Source organism: Xiphophorus couchianus, chromosome 20 (assembly GCF_001444195.1).
Source record: "Xiphophorus couchianus chromosome 20, X_couchianus-1.0, whole genome shotgun sequence".
Taxonomy (NCBI): domain Eukaryota; kingdom Metazoa; phylum Chordata; class Actinopteri; order Cyprinodontiformes; family Poeciliidae; genus Xiphophorus; species Xiphophorus couchianus.
In genome coordinates, this window is record NC_040247.1 from 20,499,142 (window position 1) to 20,525,361 (window position 26,220).

The window sequence follows — 26,220 nt, forward strand, 5'->3', positions numbered from 1 at the left end:
AGGAGGGCAGTTGAGGTTGCCTAGCATCGCAGAACACCCACTACTCTGACCACAGAGATACAAAGACACATATAGAAGGTCAACTTCCGGAAGGAGTCCAGCAGCGCTAGTTTTAGTTTTGCTTGTTTGCTTTGTTTTTCCCCTGACAATTTCTAAATGTATATAAAACCAAAGAGTAGAATGATAATTAAAATAAACTATTACAGATTTATTTATTTTCTGCCTAATGACATTTAAAGTTGTTTGCCCTTGAGCAGTGTAAACATGCACACAACTCCGCACCACAAACACCACAAAAAAAAAAAATCTGTTTAATGACTTTCACATGGTTCCATCTTACCCATATTTCTCGTTCAGTGACCTTTTTCTTCTTTTTTCGCACATTGAGACCTAATTCTGTGATGCTGAGATATCGGATTTATGAGCACCCGTAAAACATTTTTACTGCTTTTTCCAACCACCCCACTGAATGACAGCTGAGAGTTGGAGAGCAGATTTTTGTTCACGCTATTGGTGTCCTTTCATGTATTTGGCTTTTGTGTTGCTCTGCGCTATAATCAAAACTGTTTTGTTTTGCAAAAGAATGGCCAGTTATAGTTTGACACAATTCTGGAAATGCAGCTGACTTGACATAGTTTTTATGTTTACTTGAATTGAAGTACTTGATAATTAGGTTTATCGGTTTATGAAGTGCTCTAAGGAAAGAATGCTGTAGAGGTACTGGGCCACAGACGGAGGAAATGGTCCACTGGATCAGATCAGCTAGCATGGATACAGTCATGGTTGGTAGCCTCCTGCTAGTCAAAGAGGCTCAAGCACAAACACAGACAGATGGCAGCAGAGGAAGGAGCTTTGTGTATGTCCACCTGTGCATGTTTGTCCAGTGTCTGCTGTGGAGACTGGATTACGTACACACACCTGGGCACCTGAAGTGTTAGGTTTGGTTTGGTTACCATGGGAATGTGTGAAAACAGTTTCACTGTAGGCCTGGTTAGGATGTTGAGATGATGAATGCTACACACACAGATACTTATTCATGGTCCAAGATGGACTCTCCTGATGAGTGGTTTCTGTATTCAGAGTTTAAAAAGTTCAGCTGTTGACATTTGGCTCTCAGATGTTTGAGAATGAGGCAGGAGGTACAGCGCAATTTCTACTGCTTTCCTCTAGAACCAGCAGTTGTAACTGCTTTTAATTGACATGTTCACAGGTGACATGTTTCCAATTCAACATTAAATATAATACTATGAATTCTCTCATTTAGATTATCCCAGTTGGTAAAACAAAAGACATTGATTGAATAAAATCATTGACTTTAAAGTATTGAGAGAAAGTGTGTGGTGACAGTGAGGAGGAAGGACTTAATTTTAACAGGATGAAATATCTAGTAATCTTCATTAATTTTTCTGCATCTCTCAGGTACAAGAAATTGTTAAATTTGGGTTGTGAAAAGATGGGGCGGACAACACGAGACTGAGAACAAAATGACAGAATTCATCAGGCTTGATTTATTATAATATTGGAGCATCATTAACCATAAATGAACAATAAACAATAGTAACATATCACTGGTTATGTGACAGTTTTACCAAGATAAAGCATTATATATGATAAAAAGTACTGGCCCAAGCCCTGGACTCTGTGGCACTCCATAATTAACTAAAAGGAGTGAGAAAAATTTATTGACATAGAGAAACAGGTATATTTCCACCGATTATAATCTAAACTTAGTGCCGTTGTCTTAATCCCTAGACCATGCTCAAGCCTCTGTAAGATTATTGCCTTCAACTTTATCAAATGCAGCACCGAGATCTTGCAGGACAAGAATTCTACAATAATACTAAAAGAAAGTCCATTCATCATCTGAGGCAACAAAAACATCTATAGTGAGTTTCACTAATGCTGTTTAGGTGCAATGATAATCTCTAAAACCTGACTGAAGCAGTGATCTCTCCTTTTTTTTTTTTTCTTAAGCCTCACACTCTTTGTTTCCCAACTCCAGACTCACAGAAAGATATGGACGCAACGAGGGGAACAGGAGAAATCCTAAAAGACAAAAAGTGCGACGCCTCTGAGGCCACGAAGCAAGCAGTTACCCTGGAAACAGTTGAGAGCCCAGGATGCACACAATGAACTCACACATTTACACACCAAACCTACAAAAGCTGCAGAGGCCTAAAGTGTTGCTAATTAGCTAGTCTCTGCTGGCCCTTTGTGCGAGCCATTTTAAAGGAGAGATTAGAGTCAACAGGGAGGAGGAGAGGAATGTAGCTCTTCTCTTTCTCTTGTTTGCCTTCTTCTTGAGCTCAGGACAAGAGCATGGGGGCCTTTTTCTTCATCTGGTAGAAAAGGTGTAATATGCTTTCCTGTTGGTTAAGATTTACAAAAACATTAAAAGCTAAAAAAAAAATAGCAGAAAAAAACTAGAGCTCAGTGAAACTCCATTTGTATTTACTGTTCATAACAATAATATGAATCAAAATTAGTTTTGTTTGTTGTATTTATTTATAAGTGATGTTTAAAAATACAAACAGGCCGAGGTAGAACACTATTTGATGAAAACATCATTCATTATTTACTTCAATTTAAATTAATGAGAACAAATTGTGATGAAAGAAAATTACACTTACCACAAGATGTGTTTAGTATTGTGGTAAATGACATCTTGTTTCCAATAAAAAGTGTAGTTATTATGAGCAGAACAGTCATGTACTTCTACTGTCTGGCAGTCAACAAAATGAAACTTAATCCAATTCAGCTAGACAAATTTGAAAAAAAGGAAAGAAAGTCACATCAGATTTTTCCTATTTTCAAACAGAAGTTTCTCTTTACATCTGGATGAACACAGTCTCTTACAAAATCATATAGTCCAGCACACACTTCCCCTTTCCCTTGTTTATACTCCACCCCTGTTTCTTATTTGGGGAAGTTGAAAATTGTGCACTTTTAGAAGTTTAAACTTGTACAGCAACCAGGCTTTGTTGTGCCTGCCCATTTCCGGTGTTTGTGTGTGGGTGTGCATGTGTGTGGGCGGTAAGTTCTGGGTGTGAGGGTGTGTCTATCTCCACCCCCCCTCAGCCACAACCAGGTGTAGAAACTCTCTGAACCAAGAAACATGAAAGAGTTTTATTTGCATTGAAGCGGGCAGCCAGGGTAATACATTTAAAGGCCGATCACTTAGCTTTCTTTTTTTCTTCCTGTTCAGCCAATAGGTGTCTGGGTGTCCACATTTGTCTTCATGTGCACATTGCAGACAGTCTCTGTTTGTGTATGTATGTGTTTTCCTTCTGTCCCCGAGCCAAAGTCTTGGCAGTGTCTTGCATGTGTTATTAGTTGGCTTTTTCCCCCTTTTTTCTTTTTTTGGTGGGTTATTAATAATAAGAGTTAAACAGTTTCCATATGTGAGGCCTGGTTGCCAGGCTAGTGCCGTCCTCATCACAAACTGGCCCTACAAAAAGTATCCACTTGCACGTCGCTCGGGTCGAGCAGAAGCAAAAGCTTAAATTCTGGAGGTCACCCAAAGATCTAACACCTGAAAAGAGTCTTGTCAAGCTACTTAACTGTCCTACAGTACATGAAATGATGCTAAATATTACACCGTGTCCGTCTGTCTGTGTGTGTGTGTGTGTTTTCCTCTTTGGGCTTGGTCTGTCTGGAGTAAGACCTTCCTCTCCTGCCAAACGAGCTGTGTTGAAAACCGCAGGGAAACTGCATATGTGTGTATAACGTATGACGTGTGCGTGGGTGTGTGTGTGTGTGTGTAGGGGAACTGCTGTAGAGCTATTTGCCATCAATTAGCCGCCTGGACTGAGATGAGGCCTACAGTAAAGAGGGAGTTAGGGATTTCCTCTCTATTTCTAACCATGCTCACCTCATCATTACCTTTAATTGTACATTTCTTGATTCCTTTTCCGCCTTTACTTGTCAGAAAAACAAGCTGTAAGCATCTCTTTAGAAGGCTGCGGATTTTTTTCCATGTGTGTGTATGATGATGATGAATTGTGTCATGACATAAAGCAGTCCAGAGCATTCAGTCAGCTCGTTTTTACGACTTTGCATATACCCCTGTGAATCAATAGAAACGTTAGATGAGTGTCGGGAGGTAGGAGGTGGGGTTTTCAAATTTCACTAAACTGTTCTGAGCTGAGAACCATCTGGAAAATGGCACCATCCCTGGAGCTTAGAGCAGGTCCCATTTAGTGAAAAAAAAAACCTTATGCATAAAAAAAAAATAAAATTCAAAACCAGCCATGGTTTTCAAACATTACAGCATATTTTGAAGTTCTTTTGGAGTTTTGTGAGTTTTTATTGGATTGGCTCTTGAAGGCGTTCTTTCCTCTCTTTAATGGTCAGTCTGGGCCCAGAGAAGTTTGCTGCAGCCGCTTTAAAACCTCAGCGTCTCAAACGATGCCTTTATATTGCGGAAACATTACATTAAATAGCTGAAAAGGATTGCTGCTGGTGAAGGGTTTCCAAGGTATCCAAGACTGTGGCGTCCTAGATAGATTGAGGCATTTAGTGAGTCTTAAGGTCAGTTATTTTGGTGAACAACTGGTTCCTATGGGTGAAAACAAATGACAGGACAGCTGGTTTAGGGAAAGCCGAAAAGACCTGATTAGAACAAGAAGAAGAGAGGGCATGCAGGAGGAAGAGTTTAAACTAAAGGGGTAAAGTTATGGCAGAGAATAGTTTATTTGTAGCCCACCATGAAATTGACAGGCTTTAGAAAGGATTTGGTATAAGTTGCCCTGTTTCCCCTACGTCTTGGAAACTCTTGATCTTTTGTAAATGTATATGCCATTCCCTTTATTCCATTCTCTGGCTGTTGAATCAACTTTAAACAAATTCTTTCATGACTGAATGAAAAACACTGCAAATGTATCAGTAGTTCTTGTAGTGAGAGCTATAAACAAAATTTAATTAGCCGTGGCAATGTTTCTGGAAGGAAATCTGCTGTTTATGTAAATGAACCCGACAGTATTCTAAGAAATACGAGACTTTAAATCTTTCACATTGCTTTTAGTGTTTGTGCAAAAATTATATCGGATGATTAAAATAGTTTTAAGGCCTTCAAACTATTATCGTTTCACATGCATTTGCAACGTCTATCCCTTTACCGCTAGCTAGACATTAGCCACCGTTAGAGATTATCCGTAGGAATCCTTTTGGGACCAATAAAGGAAAGAGAGGTTCTCTTCATAAGGCCAACAGCTGCATTCACTAGACTTGGCTTCCATTTGTAAGCCTGTACAATCTATTTTAGGCGTCTGTCGAAGCCATATCTGCTCTGTGAATTTACTGTGACGAATGAGGGTATGGGCAACAGATTTTTAGAGATGAGTGGGGAGTGGTTGGGGCACGAGAAATACGGAGAAAAAAAATGTTGAGAAATTTATTGTGAGCTATACATTATATAAAGAGGTGCAGAGACAAAACAGGTGCATAGATGGACTCAAACAAAGTAGATCTATTTTTTTTCTGTGGTGGCTGGCAATGAGGCACTTTTTTTTTGTTGTTTGTCGTTTTGACTGATGTGGGCAAAAACATCCAGTCATTATCTATTTTAACCCATCAATTTTTAAAATGACAATAATCACATCTTCAATTGCATTTCATTTTTCATTTGGTTAGTTAATATTCCAAACAAGCTGAACAGGAATCCCACATTGTGCCATCACACATCCAGCTTTTCTCTCTGCAGTGACAAAAACCACTGGCTTTCTCCAGTAGCTATTTATAAACAATGAGATTAAACAATTGCACTTAAATTATAAACCATTCACCTACTGTATCTGGAAGAAGGCATTTCCTCCTGGCTCAAATGGACCTGAATTGTGAAAGGCAAATGTCTCAAGGCAAATTGCTGCAGAAGCTAATGTCATGAGGTTTTGGACCTTTGGCTCAGACAGATGACTTCTCATAACTATTTGGTTGTTGATCTGGAGGTTAAATTCGTGCTCTCCTGTTAATCTACCAGCTGGAATTGCAGTCACTACTTGAGCCAAAATTTTGAAAACAGGGAACATTTCTCCAATTGAAGTGTTCAGAAGTCAGCAAAACCTTTTTGAGTTAACACAACCCCTGAACTGGAAACACGTTGTTTCGTCTATTCTATCGGTCAGTCGTACAAGAATCCCTCAACTGCCCTATTTGTAAGTTTTGTAATTTCACACAATGTGTAAAAGTTTTTTGATTCTGTTTATAAGGGCTGATGCAAACTTGTAGATTTCTCATACAGTGTCATACTAGCAATGACATACCAATGTAATAATTTTCTTTTATTTATATACTAATTTATATTATGTTCCATACTGTATTGTGTTGTAGTTTAGTGAGATCTTTACCACTTGTATTATCCTGGCCAAACGTTGTGAACATTCACAGAAAGTAGAGCTATGTCCTTGTTCAGACTCCGCCAAAGATCTTTCATGCTTTTAAACATCAGAGGAATCTGTGACCTCTAATGGTTTCTTCAATGACTCTTTCATTTAGTTGTGAAATACACTCACTTCACTGGCCATATTATTAGGTACACCTTGTTAGGACCAGGTTAACTGTGCCAAGAAAATGTCTGCCATATTATTATGACACTACAAGCAGCCTGATCCTTAAGATGAACCCTTGCGTTGCTGTGTTTTGATGCTGTATTCCTACCATTGGAACTATTTATTTTTCCAACATTGGTGAACCTTTGTTAATGTAGCCTGTTCTTGTATGACAGCAGTAGCACCCACTACTCCTGTTCTAATGCTGTGGTCCATCTATTTGACGGTTCCTAAATAACAAGTGGTTATTTAAGCTACTTTTGCCTGTCATTTGACATTTTCTCTTTTTCAAATATTGCTCTGTCAACCTGAGAGACTGCTAATTCTGGTATTCCTCCACCTGAGAAGACAAGTCATTCAGGACCAGCCTGTCTGGCACTGACAATCATGTCATTTTCACAAACACTAATGCTTTGTTTTCATTGAGCAGTACAGTTCACGTAGTTGCGGTTCGGGGTGCTTTTTTGTCTGTTTCCATTGTAAGAGCTGCCCATGCATCCGACCGGTACCGCACCACTCCCTGGCCCCCTTCAGATGTAGGTTCACAGAAAACCGGCACAGTTAGGGTGGAGCTACTGGCACCTTGCTTGTGTTTTTCTGTAGCTGTTTGCAACAAGCATGAGACAGCAGTGTGTCATGTTTGTCGTTTCACTAGTATGACACCACATTAGGTGTCCAGCGAGAGTCCATGGAACCACACTGACCCATGCCGTGCCACTCAGTAGAAACAAGCCATTGAGTCTCACTTCCTCCCCATTCTATTCAATTTGGACTTCAAAAGGACAACTTTACCACTTGTATGCCATGTGAATTGCTGTGTATTTTAACAAGAATTTAAGGAGATGTACCTAATGTTGCATCTATTCTGATGAAGGTCAAGGACGTTTCTAAAGCTAAGGGTGAACTTGAGCAGGACGACTCACTCTTAGAATTTGTGGGTATGAATACCTTTCTTAAGCAGTTGAGTTATGAGGGTTGTTTAATTTGCATGATCATCTCATTAGAAAATTAACATTCTTTGTAGATTGCATTGCATCTCAGTCACATTTTAGCTTCTCTGTGATCACAAGAACCTAAAAAAGAAGAAGCAATCGCAGATAAGGGAGTCTTGGAGCTAAACTAAAAAGACTTGTAGATCTTTAAAGAATAAAACAATAAAAAAAATAAATTAAAGTAGCTAAAGGGGTTTGTGGAGTTTGGAGGTGTTTTTTTTTTGGTGCCAAAGTGAAGAGAAGCAGTACAAATGGATTCAAGAGCTCATTGGGATCACCCGTGGGGATGGCAACAATGCCAAAGCTTTATCCTGGCTTTCAGCTTCAATGACAACACTTCGGGACAGAGATATAGGAAGACGGATATAGGGAGAAAAAGAAGATCCACTGCTGCTCTTTGAACCCAGTCTCTCCCACTGATCCAAAATCAAAAAGCACGCAGACCTGTAGAGAAGCAGCTGGGTGTGACGAGCTCTTCGCTGCATCTTCCCCCTGAGTCTGTTTAGCACTTTCTATCTGTCGCTCTCTGCCGTTGAAGAAAGCACAGGGAGGAACAGAGGAGAGCAGCTCTACAAGCCAGCCTTCCTTCCTTCACTGTTTAGCTTGCACCAGACTAAACTGTTGTCTATCTGCCAGGGGATATCTGTTTGGCGTTGCAGAGATCTGTGGCCTCGGAGTCTGGTTTTTCTCCTTGGTGGACAGATGAAACAATGAGCTCCTCTCTCATCCTCTCACATGCTTGTGTTTTTTCCCCTGCTTCTTAACCTAAAAGCAGAGAAATCTGATACCACCTGCCTCCCCCCATGGCCTTCCCAGCTCCCTCCCCTCATCTTCCTCCTTCTCCCTCAAGGACAGCCCACTGTCTGCCCTGAGGGCTGTTTATCTAGGGGGGGTGGGTGGAGGAGAAGAGGGTAAAAGGGGGGAGACGGGTTTGTTTCGTTTCGCCCGTCAACAATGGACCTCAGTCAGTGCTGACGGATTACTCCAACATATGGTACCCACCTGTCTCTTTCTCTCTCTGTCTGCCCCTTCCACGGTCTACTGTTTGGATCGCTTTGCTTATTTCTGCGTTCTCTTGCACTGTGTCACCCGAACACACTGGGTGGATTACAGGCCAGATTCATCACACACAGGGAGACCTGTTTGCTTTGGCAACCTGAGCCAGGTACACTCACACATGCTCAAACTAAGGAGGCCTGTTTCCCTTTTTTGTTCTTATTTGAGATTCACCTTATAATAACAAATCTGAGTCATATTCAACAGAGCAAGTTGAGATTTCTTTCACAGATACATTCTTGCAAAGGCACGCTGACACCTAAGCTGCGAAATCGTCGCACAGGTTTAGTGAAGCAAAAATTCCTGCCATGTTATTTTTAGTAGATTTTCAAACCTGCCCACCAACCTTCTCTCTTTTCAAAGAAACAAAGTCGTCAGCCTTTTTTCAGAATCCCGCTAAGAAGAGAAAGTAGCCATAACTGAGGGTGCGTGTGGGGGTGCATGTGTGTGTGTGGACATGGATGTATGTGCATGTTTGACCCTGCTGAATTAAAAAATGCACTGTTATTAAAGGCTGTGTCAGAGGCGATGATTTACAGAGGGGCGCGATGACAAGTCAGAAGAACTCACACACCGCACTGAAACACTCACACTCACCGGCGCGCTCACACTGTGCTCTCAGGCCTCGAAGCTGAGCGGTGACCTCCTCACCCCTCCTTCCCCTTCCTCCTCCTCCTTCCCTCCCTCTCTCACTCTAATAAAACCTGTCTGACACCGCTGATGGGTGCATGCGTGTGTGCGGGTGTGTGTATGTGTGCATCACGGCAGCACAAAGACTCTGTTGTTGGGCCTCCCTCTTAGGCCTCCCTCATATTTTCTTTAAAGGTGCAGTGCGCCCCCAAGAATGCCACAAGGGGAAAGGGGAGTTTAGGGGGGAGTCTTGAAGGAGCTGGTGTGAGAGTGAGTGTGTGTGTTGCTGTGTGTGGGTGGGTGGAGGTTCTATGGAGAAAAAGCCAAGGAGTGAATATGAAGAGTAGAAATGAAAGAGAGGGGTCAAAGTAGAGAAGTGCTTCTTGACAAAGTAGACATGAGTGGATGTCTTTGCTGGTGTTTTTTTTTTTTTATCTGTGTGCGGGTGTGTGTTTGTGTGTGTGTGCTCTCATGAGATTATAGATGTATTCACCAACCCAGTATTTCTTTTTCTTTTACTGTTAAACATTAAAATTTAGGGTATGATTCAACTATTGATAATTCAGTTTAACACTGATTATATACTGATACATATGGCCCTGTTCAAATAAGCTTATATGTGCAGGTTCCTGTGAAGCAACACTGTAATATTTATCCTACTTTGGGGTTTTACCTACAAATTTAAGCAACTGACTAATTTAGTCCAACATTGACCTCTCTTTTAATGATGGTATTCTTGCTTGTCTCAAACTAAGGTGTTGACTAAGGTTCTTGGTGACAAAACGCAACAAACCAGCAGTTAGCCATTCGCAGTTTCCAGTACTTTCAAATTGTTCAGGTCATTTCCCCCAAAATTGTCAGCTTACAAACCATTTAAACGTACATATGCCGAGTGTTAAGCTTAAAGCACATGCTGTCACGTCCAGTATTTATAATAATAGTTTCATGTTATTTCTACTGCAAAAGTCAAGCTGACACTGAGTCCAGGTAACTCTTGTCGAAAATTACTTCATTTTGACAAGAATTATTTTGGCATTGGTTTACTATCAGAGTGTCTCCAGGTCAGTTTGTACTCGGATTTTAAACCCATGATAAAACCAAAATAATTTGCAACCCTTTGTAGGTAGGTATTATTTATTTGAGTTGTAAAATCATATTCTCTTTTGGTAGACTAGGAGAAATGTTTTATTTATTTTTTATTACTTTAATCAGCAATTGTTTAAGATGACACAAAACACATGCTTCACATATACAAATTGAAAATTGGTCTTTACATAGACCAAAACTGCAAACATACAAAGTTGCAGGGGTGAAATAAGAAGCACCCCATGCAAACTTGTTACACCTTAATAGAATAGCATTCATTCATTCATTCTGGATTTTTTAAAATCTTATGGAGTAGAGCAGCTTTGAGTGAGTGGTATAAAGTGAATTAACGCAAATTTATGTGATAGTCTGGGCATTTTTAAGGAAGGTTTTGAGACAGTTTTGCTACATTGAGCGATGTTAAGTATAAAGTCAACGGGTATTCTGCCAGTAAGTGCAAAAATCAGGTTTCCAGTCTTAACAGAAACTTAATCCTGCCAATACTTTTACTCTTTGTTTATCTTGTAAAACAGACCTTTAAAATCTAATCTTTACTCTAGTAAATTTGAGCAGCTTGCTACTAAGCTAAGCCATATTTGTTTAAATCCACAATGGACTTCTTTTAAAGAAATAGGTAGAAAAGCACATTCCTCTTTTTGTTGCAATTCTTGCCTTTTAAATATATACACACACACGCATTCATTGATACAGGCACAGGAGAGGAGACAGGCATCACCTCTGCTTGGTCGTAGCGTTTATGAAAGCCATAAATGGCTCTTTAATATAGTGGTAATCAGGGTGGTAATTTGGGTGGAATTGTCCCTTATTGTTGCCAGACAGGCCTACTCAACTCCTGCCAACATACACTCATTCACACACGCACACATGCACAGCGACACACACACTCACGCCGACTGGCTCTCGGGCAGACAGGGTGTTCGAGGAGTAATTCACACCACATGCCAACAAACTGGGCGGTTGTGTTTGTCTGTGTGTACGTGTGCGTATGTTTGTGCCTGATTTAATGCTGAGGTCAAACCAGTAAAAGGGAGGGGTAGTGTTCCCGGGATTTTTTATTTTTTTATTTTTTTGGTAAAGTGTTAAAATTCATGTGTGTGTACAGGAGAGAGCAGAGGCACGTCCATGTGTGTGTTTTAATTAAGGTCTCGGCGAAAGTAGCAAGTGTGTTCGCTACAGATGGTTTTCATCACTCTGGCTGCACAGAGAACGTCTCTCTCTCACTTTTTCCTGACAGTCTAATCTCTCCTTATACTTTTTTTCTAGTTAAACATTATTTAATGTACCCGAGTTTCTAATTTGACCACTTGTTCAATAAGTTGTACTGTACAATTTGGGTTGTATTTTGTTACTGTTCGCTATAGTTGTGAAATGAGGCAGATTTCTTCTACTGAGTGGTTGAGTAAGAACTTTTGTATAGACTGTCCCTCAATCTGGCCGTTAATTTGCACAGACACACACATACACACGCCTACACATGCCCGCACGCGTACCCACGCTCGCACGCCCACACGCACACAGGGACTTTCATAAATCAATATTTACTAAGGAACCTTTCCCTTTTGAGTCAGAGGAAGCAAATGTGCATCCTGCTGTCTCCCCTCTCTAACCCTCCGTCATGAGGTTGCGCTTGCATGTCCGTGTGTGCGCTTACTGTACGTGCAAGGCAGCTCTTGTGTTATGAACTGGGTGTTTTCTTATTTTGTTTTCGGGGCTGGTTAAACATTCCAGCCAAAAAAAATTTAAAGCTACTTTCTTTTTTGGTCCTAATGCTGGAGAAGTTAACTCTTTAACGCTGGAAGGAGGAGTGTCACAATGGAGACAGGAAAGGCACAAAAGCGCCTGGGAAGAGAAAAGGATGTGCTTAGAAAGTAGGAGAAATGGCTTAGTTTGCAGTATTGGTAGGGATGAATTGGCAACACCCAGGGGCAGAGTGAAAGGCTGGAAATGGAGCTGGTGAGTGATGGTGTCACTGGTGTGTAGATGGACAGGACTGCAGGGCAGACAGGGGGAGAAGCGGGAAACGGAGGAGGAAGAACGAAGAGAGGTGGGTGGTGGTTAGTCACGGCTCTTTCGGGTCTCATCAGGGCAAGCAGTTCCTTACATCACTGTGACAACACACAAACACAGTTCAGGGCGCATGCATGGAAATGGAGTGACACACTTCTGTCTCGGGGGATGTGAAGAAGCCAGTTTGCTCTGTCCTCTGAGAAGAGAGCAAGGGAGAGGAAAAGAGTTGTGGAAAGCGGTGTAAACCAGAGAGGATTGTTAGAGAAACAAAGGGCAAGGCAGTTGGGAATCAGGAGATTTTAAAGGTAATAAACTTAGACACAGGCAGCCTTACTGTATATTCACACTCTAAAGCAAGTTAGACAGACATATTTATTTACAGTGCCTCACAAAAAGTACTTATACGCCTGAAGCTTTTTAACGTTAAGTTCTAACCTCAGAATTCATTTTGTTTTTTATGTGTTTAGATCTGCACAAACTGACATATAACTGTAAAGTGCAAAGAAACCATTTCTTTCGCAACAGAAGAAAAATCTACAAAATCTGGCATGCATTTTTATTTGGACCCTTTCACTCTGACACCCCTAAATGAAAGTTTGAACAACTCTACTCACAAAATTAGTATAGTCCACCTGTGTGCAATTTAATCGTAGTTTAATCAATGTTCTATGAAGGGCTCCAAGGATCATTTGAGAACATTAGCAGCATCATGAAGACCTAGGAATACAACGGACAGGTCACAGATAAAGCTCTGGAGAAGATTAAAACATAGTTAGGTTATAAAACAATATCACAAGTTTGGAAGTCTCACAGAGTGATGGCCCATCTGAAAGTGAGAATGCATAGTAGGGGACAACTGCAGAATCACTACGTGACCATCCACTTGACAGGACACTCAACAATGTCAGAGACGCTGGTTAGTGTTAATGGGAAGATGGTTGTATCTATAGCAAAACTAGCTATTACCTGCAAAAGGCTTACAAATGTAATACCAGAGAAAAGTGTTTCTACAAAACACACACATTGGGCCTGGATCCAAATGCACACTTTTTTCTCCAATTTGCATTTCTTAAAAAATTTAAGCTTACGCTCTATTGAATTTTGGTTGGTTAAGATACAGTGAAGTTTGTGATTCTAATTGCACAAGATGTAAAAGAGTAAGAATTAATTATTTTAATATAATCGCTTTACATTATGCTAATGTAAAGCAGCGCATGGGGACCTTCTTCCTATAAAGAAACAGATATTTGTTGAAGGAACTCTGTGCATGATTCTCATTTTTTCCTTTTTCCTGTCTCCTGTAGGCACTCCAGGCAGCCAGACAGTTCCTCCTCCAGCAGGCCTCTGGACTCAACTCCCCTGGCAGCAACGAGGTCAAGCAGAGCCCCGTGCAGGTCAGAGCTCACACACATGGATGGGCATCCCGAGAGTTGCTCCATCCCCTTCAGGGACACGCTTTATTGGCAGCTGCATCGTCGTTTTTCAACCAACCTTTTAATGTCACTTCCACAGATTAATACAGGACCATGTTTTCTTTTTTCCTTTCTTACGCTGTCTCCATGTATCTTTATCCCTCTCACTCTGTGTCTGTGCATGTGTGTGTTAGTTTGACTGAATGAGGCCTTTGTAGTTTCTGGGTAGCGAGTTGTTTTCAGAGCTGAATACCACAGAAAGAAGAGAAAGTGAGGTTACCCGGAGTGCAGGATCCCTACTGAACTACACTTGAAATACACTTAGCAAGAGGAACACAAGCACTGCAGTGTATACCAAATTTGTTTTTTCTTAACATTTTTACAGTTGAATGATTGCATGCAGAATGGGGAATTTTTTTCTTCCTTTTTAACTGGACTTTGAATAAAGAGAGTGGGGCAATTAGTGTGTTGGGCAGTTGGGCTATTGCATTATGCCTCTCATTATTATGTCACTTAATAAGTGACATAATAACAAACAGACAGCTGGAACATCATGTGTTCAGTGTCTGAAGGAAGTAAGATGCTCATGGAGAAAAGAAAACAGTAATCATCATCTAAATCATTGCATACAAATTGGATCCAAATATATATCATGTAGCATTTAGGTTAAAAGCAAAGGATTTGAATAGACACATCATCTTTTTTAGTAAATTACTTGCTGATAATTGGAATATTCTCTCCCACAGAATGGCAAAATACATCACATGATGTATGGAAATCACAAAAAAAGTCTGCAAGTCATATTTTAATTGCCAAGTGACCTCTTAGAAAAGCACAAGTACTTCCTACTGACAAACATGTTTAACATGATGCATAATTAAAATCTGGGTTTCATCAGTTCATCTTGAATCAGAACCGGTCTTTAAATCAGATTTACATTGGATAAACTATTTCTTATTGCTACTGTTAAATTGTTTTTGAAACTGGCTTTAAAATGTCTTTAATTACTAAAAAAGTAATTATACAATAAATCACCAAAAGAATAAGGATGTCGCTGCTGTGAACAGTTCCTCTTAAGATTAGATCTTGGAAAGAACTGTTATGTGTCAACGCGGAAGCATTTACACATAAATAGGACTAAATGCAGGTCAAACATGCATTTGGTTGACCTGCTTCATAGGCGCGTCTTCTACATGAAAGAAGTTCAACCTTCCCCCTCGTCCTCTTTTCTTCCACACACACATGTACAGATCCAGCTCTATGCCGCCTCCACTCTCTCCATCTCTGTCTTGTTTGTCCTGTTTGTTGCTGTCTGACCTGCAGAGCCTCCCTGCACTCGCAGGGCATTCATGCAACGTCTCTGTTGTCTGAGCTGTCAGCTCACATCCTACCAACATAAACACACAGACACAGTTGGATCTACATGCAAGTGAGTGTGTATTTGTGACTGGACCCTTACAATGCAGAAATACAAACACAAATGCAAATGCACTGAGTTTTTTTAAATGACTTTGATGTGTGTTTTGTGTTTCTCTTAGGCATATTTGAATGGTTTTAAATTAGTTCCTTTGCACGTGTACTTTGAAAATTTAACAACTTTAAAGGCTTACCAGGTACTGGGCCTGGATTTCATGCATCAGAAAGAAAGTTCATAGGAAAGGTCAAAGGTCAGCATTGTCCCCAGATGCGATGGTATATTTAATGGCTAAATGAGTGGGTTGTTGTTTGTGATATGTACCAGTTACAACAACAAATCAAAGATTTTGTGGGCAATTTAATGTGAATAACTCGGATTAACTCTTATGTGTTAGTTTATTAAATCCTTAATTTGTTTATTGCAGCTACGATGAGCCGTGAACAGTTTTTGTGACTCGACTGATCCTTAATTAACTTTTTTGTATGAGAGTGAGCAGGCAGGGTTGCACAGCTCTGCAGTTATGCACAATTTTCCCAATTTTAGGGTTTCATGATTGCAAAACAACAATGAAATGATTACAGAGATGGCATTTTAAGCTGTTCTTAGGACTCTCAGTAGTATTTAGCACAGTTAGCTTGGTTAGCATATCAGCTGTCCCTTTGTGAATTCCCTGTAAGGTAAGTATAAAAGTATAATCTAACCTAAACTTTGTTTTTTCTAAGACTACTTTTTTATATATATAAAAAACACTGTAACAGATGGACAAGAATTATTTAAAATGATAAAATACAGCGGTTTTGCTGCAGTACATTCAGCTTCCTGTTATTTGGTAACTCCCTGTTGTGGTAGCCTGAGGGAACAACCATTGTCACTCTACTCATAAAGTTTATTTGCAACTTTTGGGCTTCTTCATTGACATATTTTTACAGAAGACTGGTTTGTTTACTGATCGGCCAAAGATTTGTGTAGAGATGAAAGTCACAGTCAGGTGTTTATCAGACTACAATGTAAACCTTGCTGCTAAAGGTAGACACATTGTTAATTACTGTCATTTCAGGACCAATGGTCACATTTGAATTGCATTTGCAACAGAAAACGTGGCTAGTGAATATAAGTTCAAGTGAAGCGGACATTTAATGTGGTCACTCTTAAGGTGACAGTAAGCCACCGCATAGCGGCACACATCTGGTTCAAAATGGCCGTCCTCAGGTTGGCTCCTGCTGCGCGGCTCTCACACATGCAAATGAGCCTCAGCCAATAATGAGATCTTTAGGAGCTCGATAATTAGATTTTTTTCCTTCTCTCTAAGGGAGAATGGGAGAGACAGACAGGGTAAGCAGGAAGACTTTCTTTTTTCGTGTCTCGACTTCTCCTGAGAAACCTCCGTCTGCGCTGACAGGCACCCGCCTACTACTCCCTGCCCACCCTCATCCCCCACCACTCTCCGAAATCATATTTCTTTTCTTTTTTCATAATAGAGGGGAGGATCTGAGCACAGAGCAAAAGAAACTCTGAGATTGTATCTTCTATATGATTGGTTGCTCAGAGAAGGTCTGGCTGACTGCGAGAGATGGTATCAATCTACTTTGTGAGCGCACAGATGTGCGAGTGTGTGTGTCTTTTATTGTCACAAGTGATGTTCAGGAGAAATTTGACAATTGCATAAAAGGTAGACAAGCACTTGCAGAAAAATAATTCTGATGATGAATTCCTGCCACATTTCCTAAAAATAACTTGTTTTTGGAAAGCGGCTGTTCTGTGGATCTCTCAGAGGATTGTTAGCGATTATTTGTGAACAAACAGCATCATGAAGGCCAAGGGACACATGGTAAAGGTGTGAAGAAGCTCAAAGCAATATTAGTAAGGGTGGTAAGAAGAGAGAAAATTTTTAAAGAAATCCTCCAGAAGTAGTTGGTATTGCATGTATTTATTCTCTTCTACGTTAAACACAGAAAAGCACTGAAGCAGTATGATTCCTCTTCTTCATTTTGCTTCTGAGTCCACAAAGAGACATCTGTCTGCAGAACTTAAACAATTTCACACTTTAGATTTATGTTTGTCCTAGATGTTGGCTATAATTGACCACTGTTACCCTGCCTGCGTGTGGCATGATTGCTGCTGAGAGAATTCGTGGGCTCATAGCTGACTGGCAGAGGGGCATTTTGCTGGATTACCCAGCATGATATGTACGACCTGTCACATATTCCCCACAATAGACACACTCTCACAAGCCGACACATATGCGCCACTTGGCAGACACATGCTTGGCACACTTAACAAGCTGGCACTTGGCATGCACACATAGAGATTAAGGCACGTGCTTGGCCGTGGCCCATACGTAAGTAATTGAATAGCGCGGTGTCCTGTTTTCATGTATTATTGAGGAGCTCGTTTAATTAGAAAAAAAAAATTAAAAGGCTCATTAGGCTTATGTTAATTAGCTTGGCTCCCTGCTCTCTGGAGAGGGTTTACACCAGCCCAATGGGACGGAGGGAGAGGAAAAGGCACACTGAGGAGGCTGAGGGAGGAAACAAAGTCCTGCCGTTCTTACAATACAAGTATTTATTTATTTTTTTTATAAATATTAATCTGCGATCTAAATTTTCTGATTTGTTTTCAATCAGTTTCTTCAAGAAAGAGCAAAACAAAATAGATATAAAGTGGCAAGGTTCAAAACCTTCTGAGTAATCAATAAAACAATGTGGAAGAAGACGTTTGTGGTTCTCCAGAATCCATGGGACTAAAACAGTACATGCTCTTGTTCTGTGGTTTATTTCTTTTCAGAGTATTTTTCCCAAAGCTCTCCTTTTGTCCACTTAATGAAAGTGCTTAGCTGGCAGTTTCTCTGATTTGATGTGGAGGGAGCTGCTGCTGCGTGTGTTGGGAGTGTAGTATGGGATCCTGACAGTTTGTGAAGGGTGCATGGGAGGAGGCTGAGTCCCCTGTGAATTGGGTTCGGCTCTGGACTGAGGGCTGGACAGACAGGCTGGAGAGGAAAGGTTTGGGTCTGGCCACTCGAGCGTGAAAGTCTTATTTTGAGATTTGAAACATGAGTGAAATCAGTAATGAAATATGGTCAATAACGGCCTCACACTTCCCAATGAAGTGCCCTGGCTGTGTGTAGGTCCATGGGCTCTGAAAACGTGTTGTCATTTTTATTCTGAAGCACTGGGGCGTTAGATGGAGGGAGGCAGCAGTGGAGGAGGAGGATGAGGATGAGCAGGGGAGGGGGGGATTATCCACTTGAACTTGCTGGCCTTTCACCGTCCCCTCCGAAGTGTTTTTTTCCTTTTCTTTTCTCTTATCCGTCGCCCTGTCAGAAAGAGCTGTGTTTCATGTCCTTATATATATATATATATATATATATATATATATATATATATATATGAGTCCAGGCTGATCCCCTAGTTCACTGTTGTACTTAGGAGCCTGGTACAACCTGTCTTTGCAGTGTTTTGCCAAGTATGAGTAATTTACTAATAAATAGCTGACAAGCATTTTTTTGTACATTCATCATAGTCAATTTATTATTATGTTCCTCAAATACCTAATAACACAATGCGATGGTTTTATTTGCTGCTTAGATGTTCATTGCCTCAGACAGAAACATGACTCAGCATAAAAAAGATTTGAAAACTGACGCTGTAGGATCCCCATATTATCAGCAACCTCACCTGCCTTCGTTCATCAGTTTCCCCGGGAGTGATGCGGCCCCTGGCCCTGCTACAGATTAGCAAGAGGAAGGGTGCTTATTGCACACAATGGGGCCCTTTTTTTCTTTTTTTTTTTACCTTTGGCCTGGAGCTCCAAACACCCCTCTCAGCACAGTGGAAACTCCTCTGCTGTCTAGTTTTCACTTGAATGTTGTTTCTCGTCGGCCTCTCCGTTTTCCCCTCTTGATCCCATTTTCTCCGCTTTTATTTCTCTGCGTGATGAGCACCGACAGGCTGTTTACCTGCAGGGACACAGATGAAGGCGCTGATAGCGATGATAACTGTCGAACAAACAAATCCTCAACCAAGAAAAGGATAATCTGCACGTCAAAGAGCTGCACATTGCAAGTACAAATTGAGTCAGCATGCGAGACGCCAAACAGATGGCACATCTGCGCAGCCTTTTACTCGCTTTCTGCTGATAAGCTGTCAGATTTTTACCAAAACACAGGGAAAAAACCCAGCTTTGATATGTTTGCTGCCTTCAGGTGAAGTTGACGCTAAAGAACCCCATCTCTTCAGTAAACAAACCTGTCTTGATGCACTCGGAGGTGTGCGTGTATGTGTGTGTTTTAGTGTGTCTATGACAGTAAGGTTGTTGGGGAGTCAGTCACTTCCAGTGTGAGGTGGTAATGCTTAGTGACAAGGATAAACAGTGCTGGGGTTTGCTCCTTCCAAGGTAGGGGGTGAGGAGGAGGACCATGTCAGCCTCTCTCTTCCTCCCGTTCCCTCCTTGTCATTTTTTCAATTATTTCTCTCTCTTGTGTGTCCCCACAGACCCCAGAGGCAGAGGCTGCATCATTTAAACCGAGAGCCTGTTTAGATTCTGATTATAGCTTCCTCTCTCCTCCCCATTCTCTGCCATCACCCACGCGCACACACACACGATGCTGGCTTCTTGCTGTGGAGCGATTACCTGAAGAAGTGAATTTATGAGGCTGTCATCCTTCCAAGAAAGTTACATTTATGTATATGCATCACCTTCTGTAGGAATGGCCTATTCCAATCCTCGAGATGTTTTCACCATGTCACTGCTCTGCAGTTGATCGCCCCCTGATCAAGTGGTTGCAAGAATATACGCATGTAGAGCGCAAACGTAGAGCAAACTTACAGTGAGATCGCACAAAAAAAACAACACATTTTTGCCTCAGCTACACTTTTTTCTAATTAAATATTTTTTTTGTCCATATTTGATCTTTTCTTACTTAAAGAAATATATGAGAAAAGTATTTTTACTATTCTTGGTAATCAATGTAATCATTTTTCCAAGAAGCATTTAGCATATTTCCTCGGGAATATTTATTTTTGATGATGAGCTCCATGTCTTATTGCCATCACCCTAATATTTATCTTTCTCGGTAAGATTCAGTTCAGGACTCTGGGTGGGCCTCTTCGAAACATTAATATTACTTTGAAAGAGCTCCGTTGGGTTTGTAAAAGAATGTGGCGTCTTGTGGGCAGAAAGACTTCAGAATGAGACTTCCTCCAGTCACACACTCCCGTATGTGTTGCATATTACAGGGATGAACCAACATCTGTTTAGTTTTTGTTCAGTTGGAATCATTGCAATGTCTCACTCCGATTGGTCATAATTTGGGGAAATAAAAAAAATAACCTGCTGCAATTTACCTGCTTTTTAATGCTAATTATATGTTGGTGAATTAATAAACCCTACTCCCCTGAAGTGTTTATTTTTCTTTTTTATTTGTCATTCATAAAGAAAGACCCTAATCAGTGTTTACTGCCAGGTGCAAAGCTCTTTGTTAATTTTCAGTGATTATGCAGACATTTTAGCCTGTTTGTCGCTTTTGCTGGCTGGTTTGATATCAGACAGCAATCCCTCTTCTCTTTACTGAGTGGCAAAAGGCTTCCCTCCCAGCTAGGATGAAAAGTCATCAAGGGAGAAGAGGAGAGAGGGATGAGGCCTCATTGAAATGCAAGTTGCATTCCCCGATTTCTCTCTCTTCTCTCCTCTGGGACTTCATGCCTTTCTCTTCCTTCTCCTTCCCATCTTTCTGGGCTCTCCCCGGCTCCCTCTCCCTGCCTTTGTTAATCAGTTAAACTCCCTCTTCAAACAACCCCTCTAATTACTCCTCCGCTCTCTGTAAACGACAGGGCTGTCTCCTGCTTTCTCTTCTCCTCCCTCCTTTCCTCGCAGCTCCCTCCATCCATGGCAGGGGTTAACCTCTGTCAGCTACTGACCCCTCTGAAGTGTGAGTCTGCCTGTGCGTGTGTGCACTGTTCAACTGCTTGTGACTTTTTCTTGCATTGTTAATGATATAAGTGACTTTTTACTCTTTTATCTTTGTGTTGCTAGTCTTTATCTTTGTGTTACTTGGACTAAATAAGATGCAATAAGACCAGGGATTGTGACTTTTCACCTGTATGTCAGCATGTGGATGCCTGTTGAGACTCTTGTCTGCATGTTGCTCTTTTTAGAAACCTTCTCGGTTATTTCTGCTTGACAGCTCAAACACTTGCCTTATCTTCCAACCATTATTTCTCAATACTTCCTCCTTCCTCGCTACGTCCTTGTCTTTCCTGTCCTATCCCTGCGCACAACCACCTCCCCCCTCCCACCTCACCTTCCTCTTCCCACTAATCTACCACGCATCTCTCTCTTTTAAATTAACATGCAACATGAAAAAAAATGGACGACAGCGGGGGGAGAAAAAAATTAAATGCATTTAATAAATGGCTGACTTCAAATCACCCGGCTTTTCAGACTCTCCCTATTCACAGTCCAATGAAAGGGGAGAAATCATTCACCAGGAGAGACAAAGCCGAATGAAAATATAATTCTGCATTGTGAGGCGCTTTTGTCCTGGCCCGTCAAATCGCTAATGGCGAGGCTTTTGTTTTGCGCTGGGGCTCTGAGGCTGGCGGTGTCGTATGGCGGTGGCAACGCATGCCCCATAATCACAACGCTTTGTGATATTAGATTATAGGGGCAATTAATGGCGTCAAACCTTAACTACTCAACATTCAGGCTACCACACACATTCACACACACACGCATGCACACAGGCCCGCACATGCGGTTCCGGCATCACAGTGTAATCCAGCACACAGAAAGGTGCTATAACTCCAGTAATTATTACGCCTGCGACTTGAAAATGTCAATGGCGGTGTGTATAAAATAGAATGTATGAGTAGTCGGTGAGGAAGAATGGGATGCACAAGAGCAATTAATTACAGCTTTTCATTTGGCAGCCTAGACTGACAAGGCCCGGCGGCGGGGGCAAGCTGGCATGACGCCAGGCGGCACCCATCACCACCCCCATCTCGCTGCCCCCCCCCCTGGAGCCTCCGCTACCTCTCATCCACCCGCCCCCCATCTCCTTCGCCTATTTCCTTACCAACTGCCACAACGCCAAAGGGTCGTCTGACTCACCCTGCTTTGGCTCCCGTATTCTTTACATCCACTCCTCAAACACAAACTCTTGCTCTTCCACACAATTGTACAGTATATCCGCTTGTAAGAACAGTCATACCCCTCTGACTTTTGCACATTTTGTCAAGTTGGCACTTCAAAGTATTTTGTTGTAATTATATATAAATATCTGTAAAGCATGTACAGCGGAAACCCGGTATTGGCGGGGTTAGGGAATGATTAAAATCCGCAAATACTCAAGAGCTCAAGGCTTTATGAGTGTCTAAAAACACTCATAAAGGAATATTTTCATAGGTCAAACACCAAATATACCTTAATATGCATTAATATGTACAATGGAGACCGTCTTAGCAGAAGCTAATTTCGACAGGCTTTCTTATTTTTGCTTTTTGATACAAACAATCAGCAACAAGAAAAATAAATGCCAATCCATGTCAAGTAGCATTGCGTTTAGGCATTTCAGCTTCCCATGGTGCATCTTCTTTCAAATATTTTAGATATGCACCAAGACGAATTCTGTAAATAGATGGGTTTTCCGTGAATAATTCGCAGTTGCATTCCACAGAAAAACCTGAAAATAGGTTAAACTGGAAATAATCGGGATTCACTGTAATACATTTGTATATCGTCATCTTTATTGTGATATGCCTGAATAAAACTCATTATAACTCTTTGCCATTACAAGTCACAAAATAAGTAATTGGAGTTCATGTATATGTGCAATTTCATCTCAGAATTCTGGAGACCGAGACATATGTTAGACTGGTCAGAAGTTTAAATCATGTTTAAGTTAAAAAACCTTTGAACATTTACAATTGTTCACCCTATTATCCGAAAATTGAAAAAGAATGGCACAGCTGCAAAGCTACTGAGACGTTGAAGTCAATGTAAAATGACAGGCCAGATAAATCAGAAAAGCAGCCTGCAATACACCCATGATTTCTTTGAAGGAGCTACAGAGATCCACAGCGAATCTGTTGAAAAGACAGATATTAGTTGTAGCTCTCCACAAATCTAGCCTTTTTCAGAAATGTGTTTTTGGGGAACACCATTTTTTGGCAAAAAGACAAAAAGAAGAAGTCATATTTAGAGGTTTCCATAAACCAAGTAAGATATACAGCAGGAAATTAGACTTTTTTATTTGATGAGACCAAAATGTGATTTTTCATTTACACCTTTCTCAGTACATGTTCTTTTGCATGACACTGTATATGTACTGTATACCACCAACCTGGCTAGCCACTGATAGGCTGTAATAGTTCCCCATCCCTCTATCAGTATGTGTATGTATGGAACAGGAAGACAGAGGAGCAGCTGGTAACAGATTGCTAGTATTTATAGCCTATTTTGTTTATGGAGTAAAACTGGTTCTTCATAGCTTTAATCTACCAGTGACAGCTCACCTCCCTATTCCTCTCACTTTCTCCACACCATCCATTCAGGTGGTGAGGAGCTGGACAACTCTTCTGTAAAACTGTTTTTTGTTTTTGTCTCGCACACATACATACAGACAGAGATTTGCTCACTGAAAAGATTGATAACTGATATTTTTTTTCCTTTTCAGGTATTCTTCAATAAAACATGAATCTTACCAATGTTCAGACAGTGAGAGAATCCCTTTATATCTCAAAAAATATCAGCTCTCAAAACCATCTCAACCATCTCCGTAAATATGTTCACACCATGTCTTTTTATACCCCTTATTATCTATATTTTCTTTTAACTGGTGTTCCAGCAGTTGTTAAATACAAAAATGCGTTGTCAGCAGAACTGCTGCTGTGGTGTTTTCTTCTCTGTTTTGTGTACATTTGCACTCTCAGTTTCAGATTTATGCGGTAAGCTGGTCCCCAGAGTTGCAGTGTTTGTAATCAGATTAGCATCTCTGTACATTTTCTGTGTACAATGCAAGAGCATTAAGGAAGGTTTGCAAAACACATCTGCAAAAATGACAACTATGTTCTGTCTTCCTCGCTTTCCTCTTCTTTAGGCCGCCTGCAGCTTTATCTGATGAGATGAACATCTCATCAGATACCAAACTTTGTTGTTCCTTTTTCCTCCTAGCGAGGCCCCGCCATGCTAGGGAGAGAATCGACGGCAGTCATAATCATGTGTTTATAAAAGCAGATAAGATTTTATATTTTATTGGTAGATTGCATATCTGTCCTTTCATCCCTGGCTGCTGCCACAGAAATTGACGGTTTTTAACAGTGCCAGCCATGTGCCGGAAAATGTCAACAGTGTGTGTGTTTTAGTGCGTCTCTCTATTTGTCTTCATCTGATGCTGCCCGTTTTTTCTTCGCAGTGAGTGACAACAGAGAACAAGAGACAAACACACACACCCTGACTTACCGGTCTGTGCCAGCCTGCAGCATAAACCAGCTTGTACTGCAGGCTGTTTATTTTAACTTGAGCATTCACTTTGCGGGCACAGTCATGTTCAAGTTTTTTTTTGTTGTTTTTTTTCTGTCGACTGGGCCTCTTTGCACAAAGCTTCATCTGTTGACTGATTAAGTTGCTCTTGTTTTACATGATAACATTAAGGTGTGTTAGGGCGCTTTTAACGTGTGCTGTATTCTTTTCCTGTTTTGTCTTCAGGTGCCCGTATCCATGGCCATGATGAGCCCACAGATGATCACTCCTCAGCAGATGCAACAAATCCTTTCCCCCCCTCAGCTACAGGCCCTGCTGCAGCAGCAACAGGCTCTCATGCTACAGCAGGTAAAAACTAAATGCTTTCTCTTCCTTCAGTGCTTAGTGTTTAGCTCAAATTTGGTGACATGTAAATGTGCAGTATGCTACTCATTCGTGGTTTGACCTACAGAACATTCGTAAAGATTAATCAGCTGAGAGCAGCTATAGCATGTCAATCAATTTCATTACCTTTTTTAAAATAAGTTTATGGGATATTTGTGATTTGTTTTACGTTTTGAGCATTTTAATAGTTTGTTTGTTTTTTGTAATTGTTGCTGGTCATCGTGTCCAGGAGTCACTATGATAAACATTCCAATATAAATAAAATTTATAAATGAAGTGGTGGGTAGCAAAGTAAACTCAGAAGGCCAGCAGGTTCACAACTTAAGGGTTATAAGAAAGATAATAGGAATTTAGCTTTGTCTTTAAGACTAAGAATCTCTATTTAATTTGCTTTAAAGGTTTTCAAATATAGATATAGAGTATCAAACTTAATGTCCCTCCCCTCTTCACTTTCTTTTTTTATTTCTTTTGTCCACTTTTTCTTTCCATATGTCCTTCCTTTTCTTCTTTCTTGTGTTTCTATTTCTCTTTCTTTTTGGGTTCTTCTTTCCACAAGTCTTTTCTTCTTTCCTTTCTTGCATTTGTTCTTCCTTCACTCCTTCCATATATTTCCTTCCTTACTTCTTTCTTCTGAGTTTCTGTGTTTATTCAATCTTGCCAACTGTTCATTGTGAACAATAATATTTTATTTTTGGAGAACTGTCAATTAGGTCTGATTTTTTTTTTTTTTTAAATTAAACATTATTAAAAATGCATAAAAAAACTGTAACCCCCTCATGTTTGGGGATTTTTGCAGATGAGGAACATACTGATTTGAATCAATCAGTAAGATAATCTTTTGGAGAATATGCCTGCAAATATGCATGTACTTAACCACACAGACAGATTTGCTTTTGAGCAACAAAACATGAGTCATACTGAATCAGGAGCATGTGTCATGCTGATTCCTGGCCCCTTGATATTAGAGGTTGCCATGTCGGCATTACTCAATAAACACCCTTCAGCTGTAGTAGTTTTGTCAAATACTTAGCCACACCAACACATCCCCGCCAACCTGCACAAGCAAAGCACACATGCTGGCCCATAAAGGGTGTGAATTTGCCTCTTAACTGTGTGGAGACACAGGAGTAATTGCATGGTGTAGGGGTAGGCTAGAAAACTGGAGCATAGTCTGTAGATTTAATAGGAAGTGG

General features: G+C 40.7%; 1 protein-coding gene and 1 long non-coding RNA gene across 5 annotated transcripts in view; one reads left to right on the top strand and one right to left on the bottom strand.

Moving 5' to 3' along the window:
• Positions 1-26,220, top strand: part of foxp4 (forkhead box P4) — a 113,785-nt gene that overhangs the window by 51,114 nt on the left and 36,451 nt on the right. For all 4 annotated transcript variants that reach the window (XM_028002118.1, XM_028002120.1, XM_028002117.1 and 1 more), the window contains exons 3-4: positions 13,642-13,731; positions 24,869-24,991. In XM_028002118.1, coding sequence (XP_027857919.1) covers positions 13,642-13,731; positions 24,869-24,991 — 213 coding nt within the window. The remainder of the gene's footprint in view (positions 1-13,641; positions 13,732-24,868; positions 24,992-26,220) is intronic.
• On the bottom strand, positions 1,486-2,892 carry LOC114135140 (uncharacterized). The gene is made up of 2 exons (XR_003593548.1): positions 2,631-2,892; positions 1,486-2,366 (listed from the first exon to the last, which is right to left on the bottom strand). It is a non-coding gene; the product is annotated as an uncharacterized LOC114135140 (long non-coding RNA).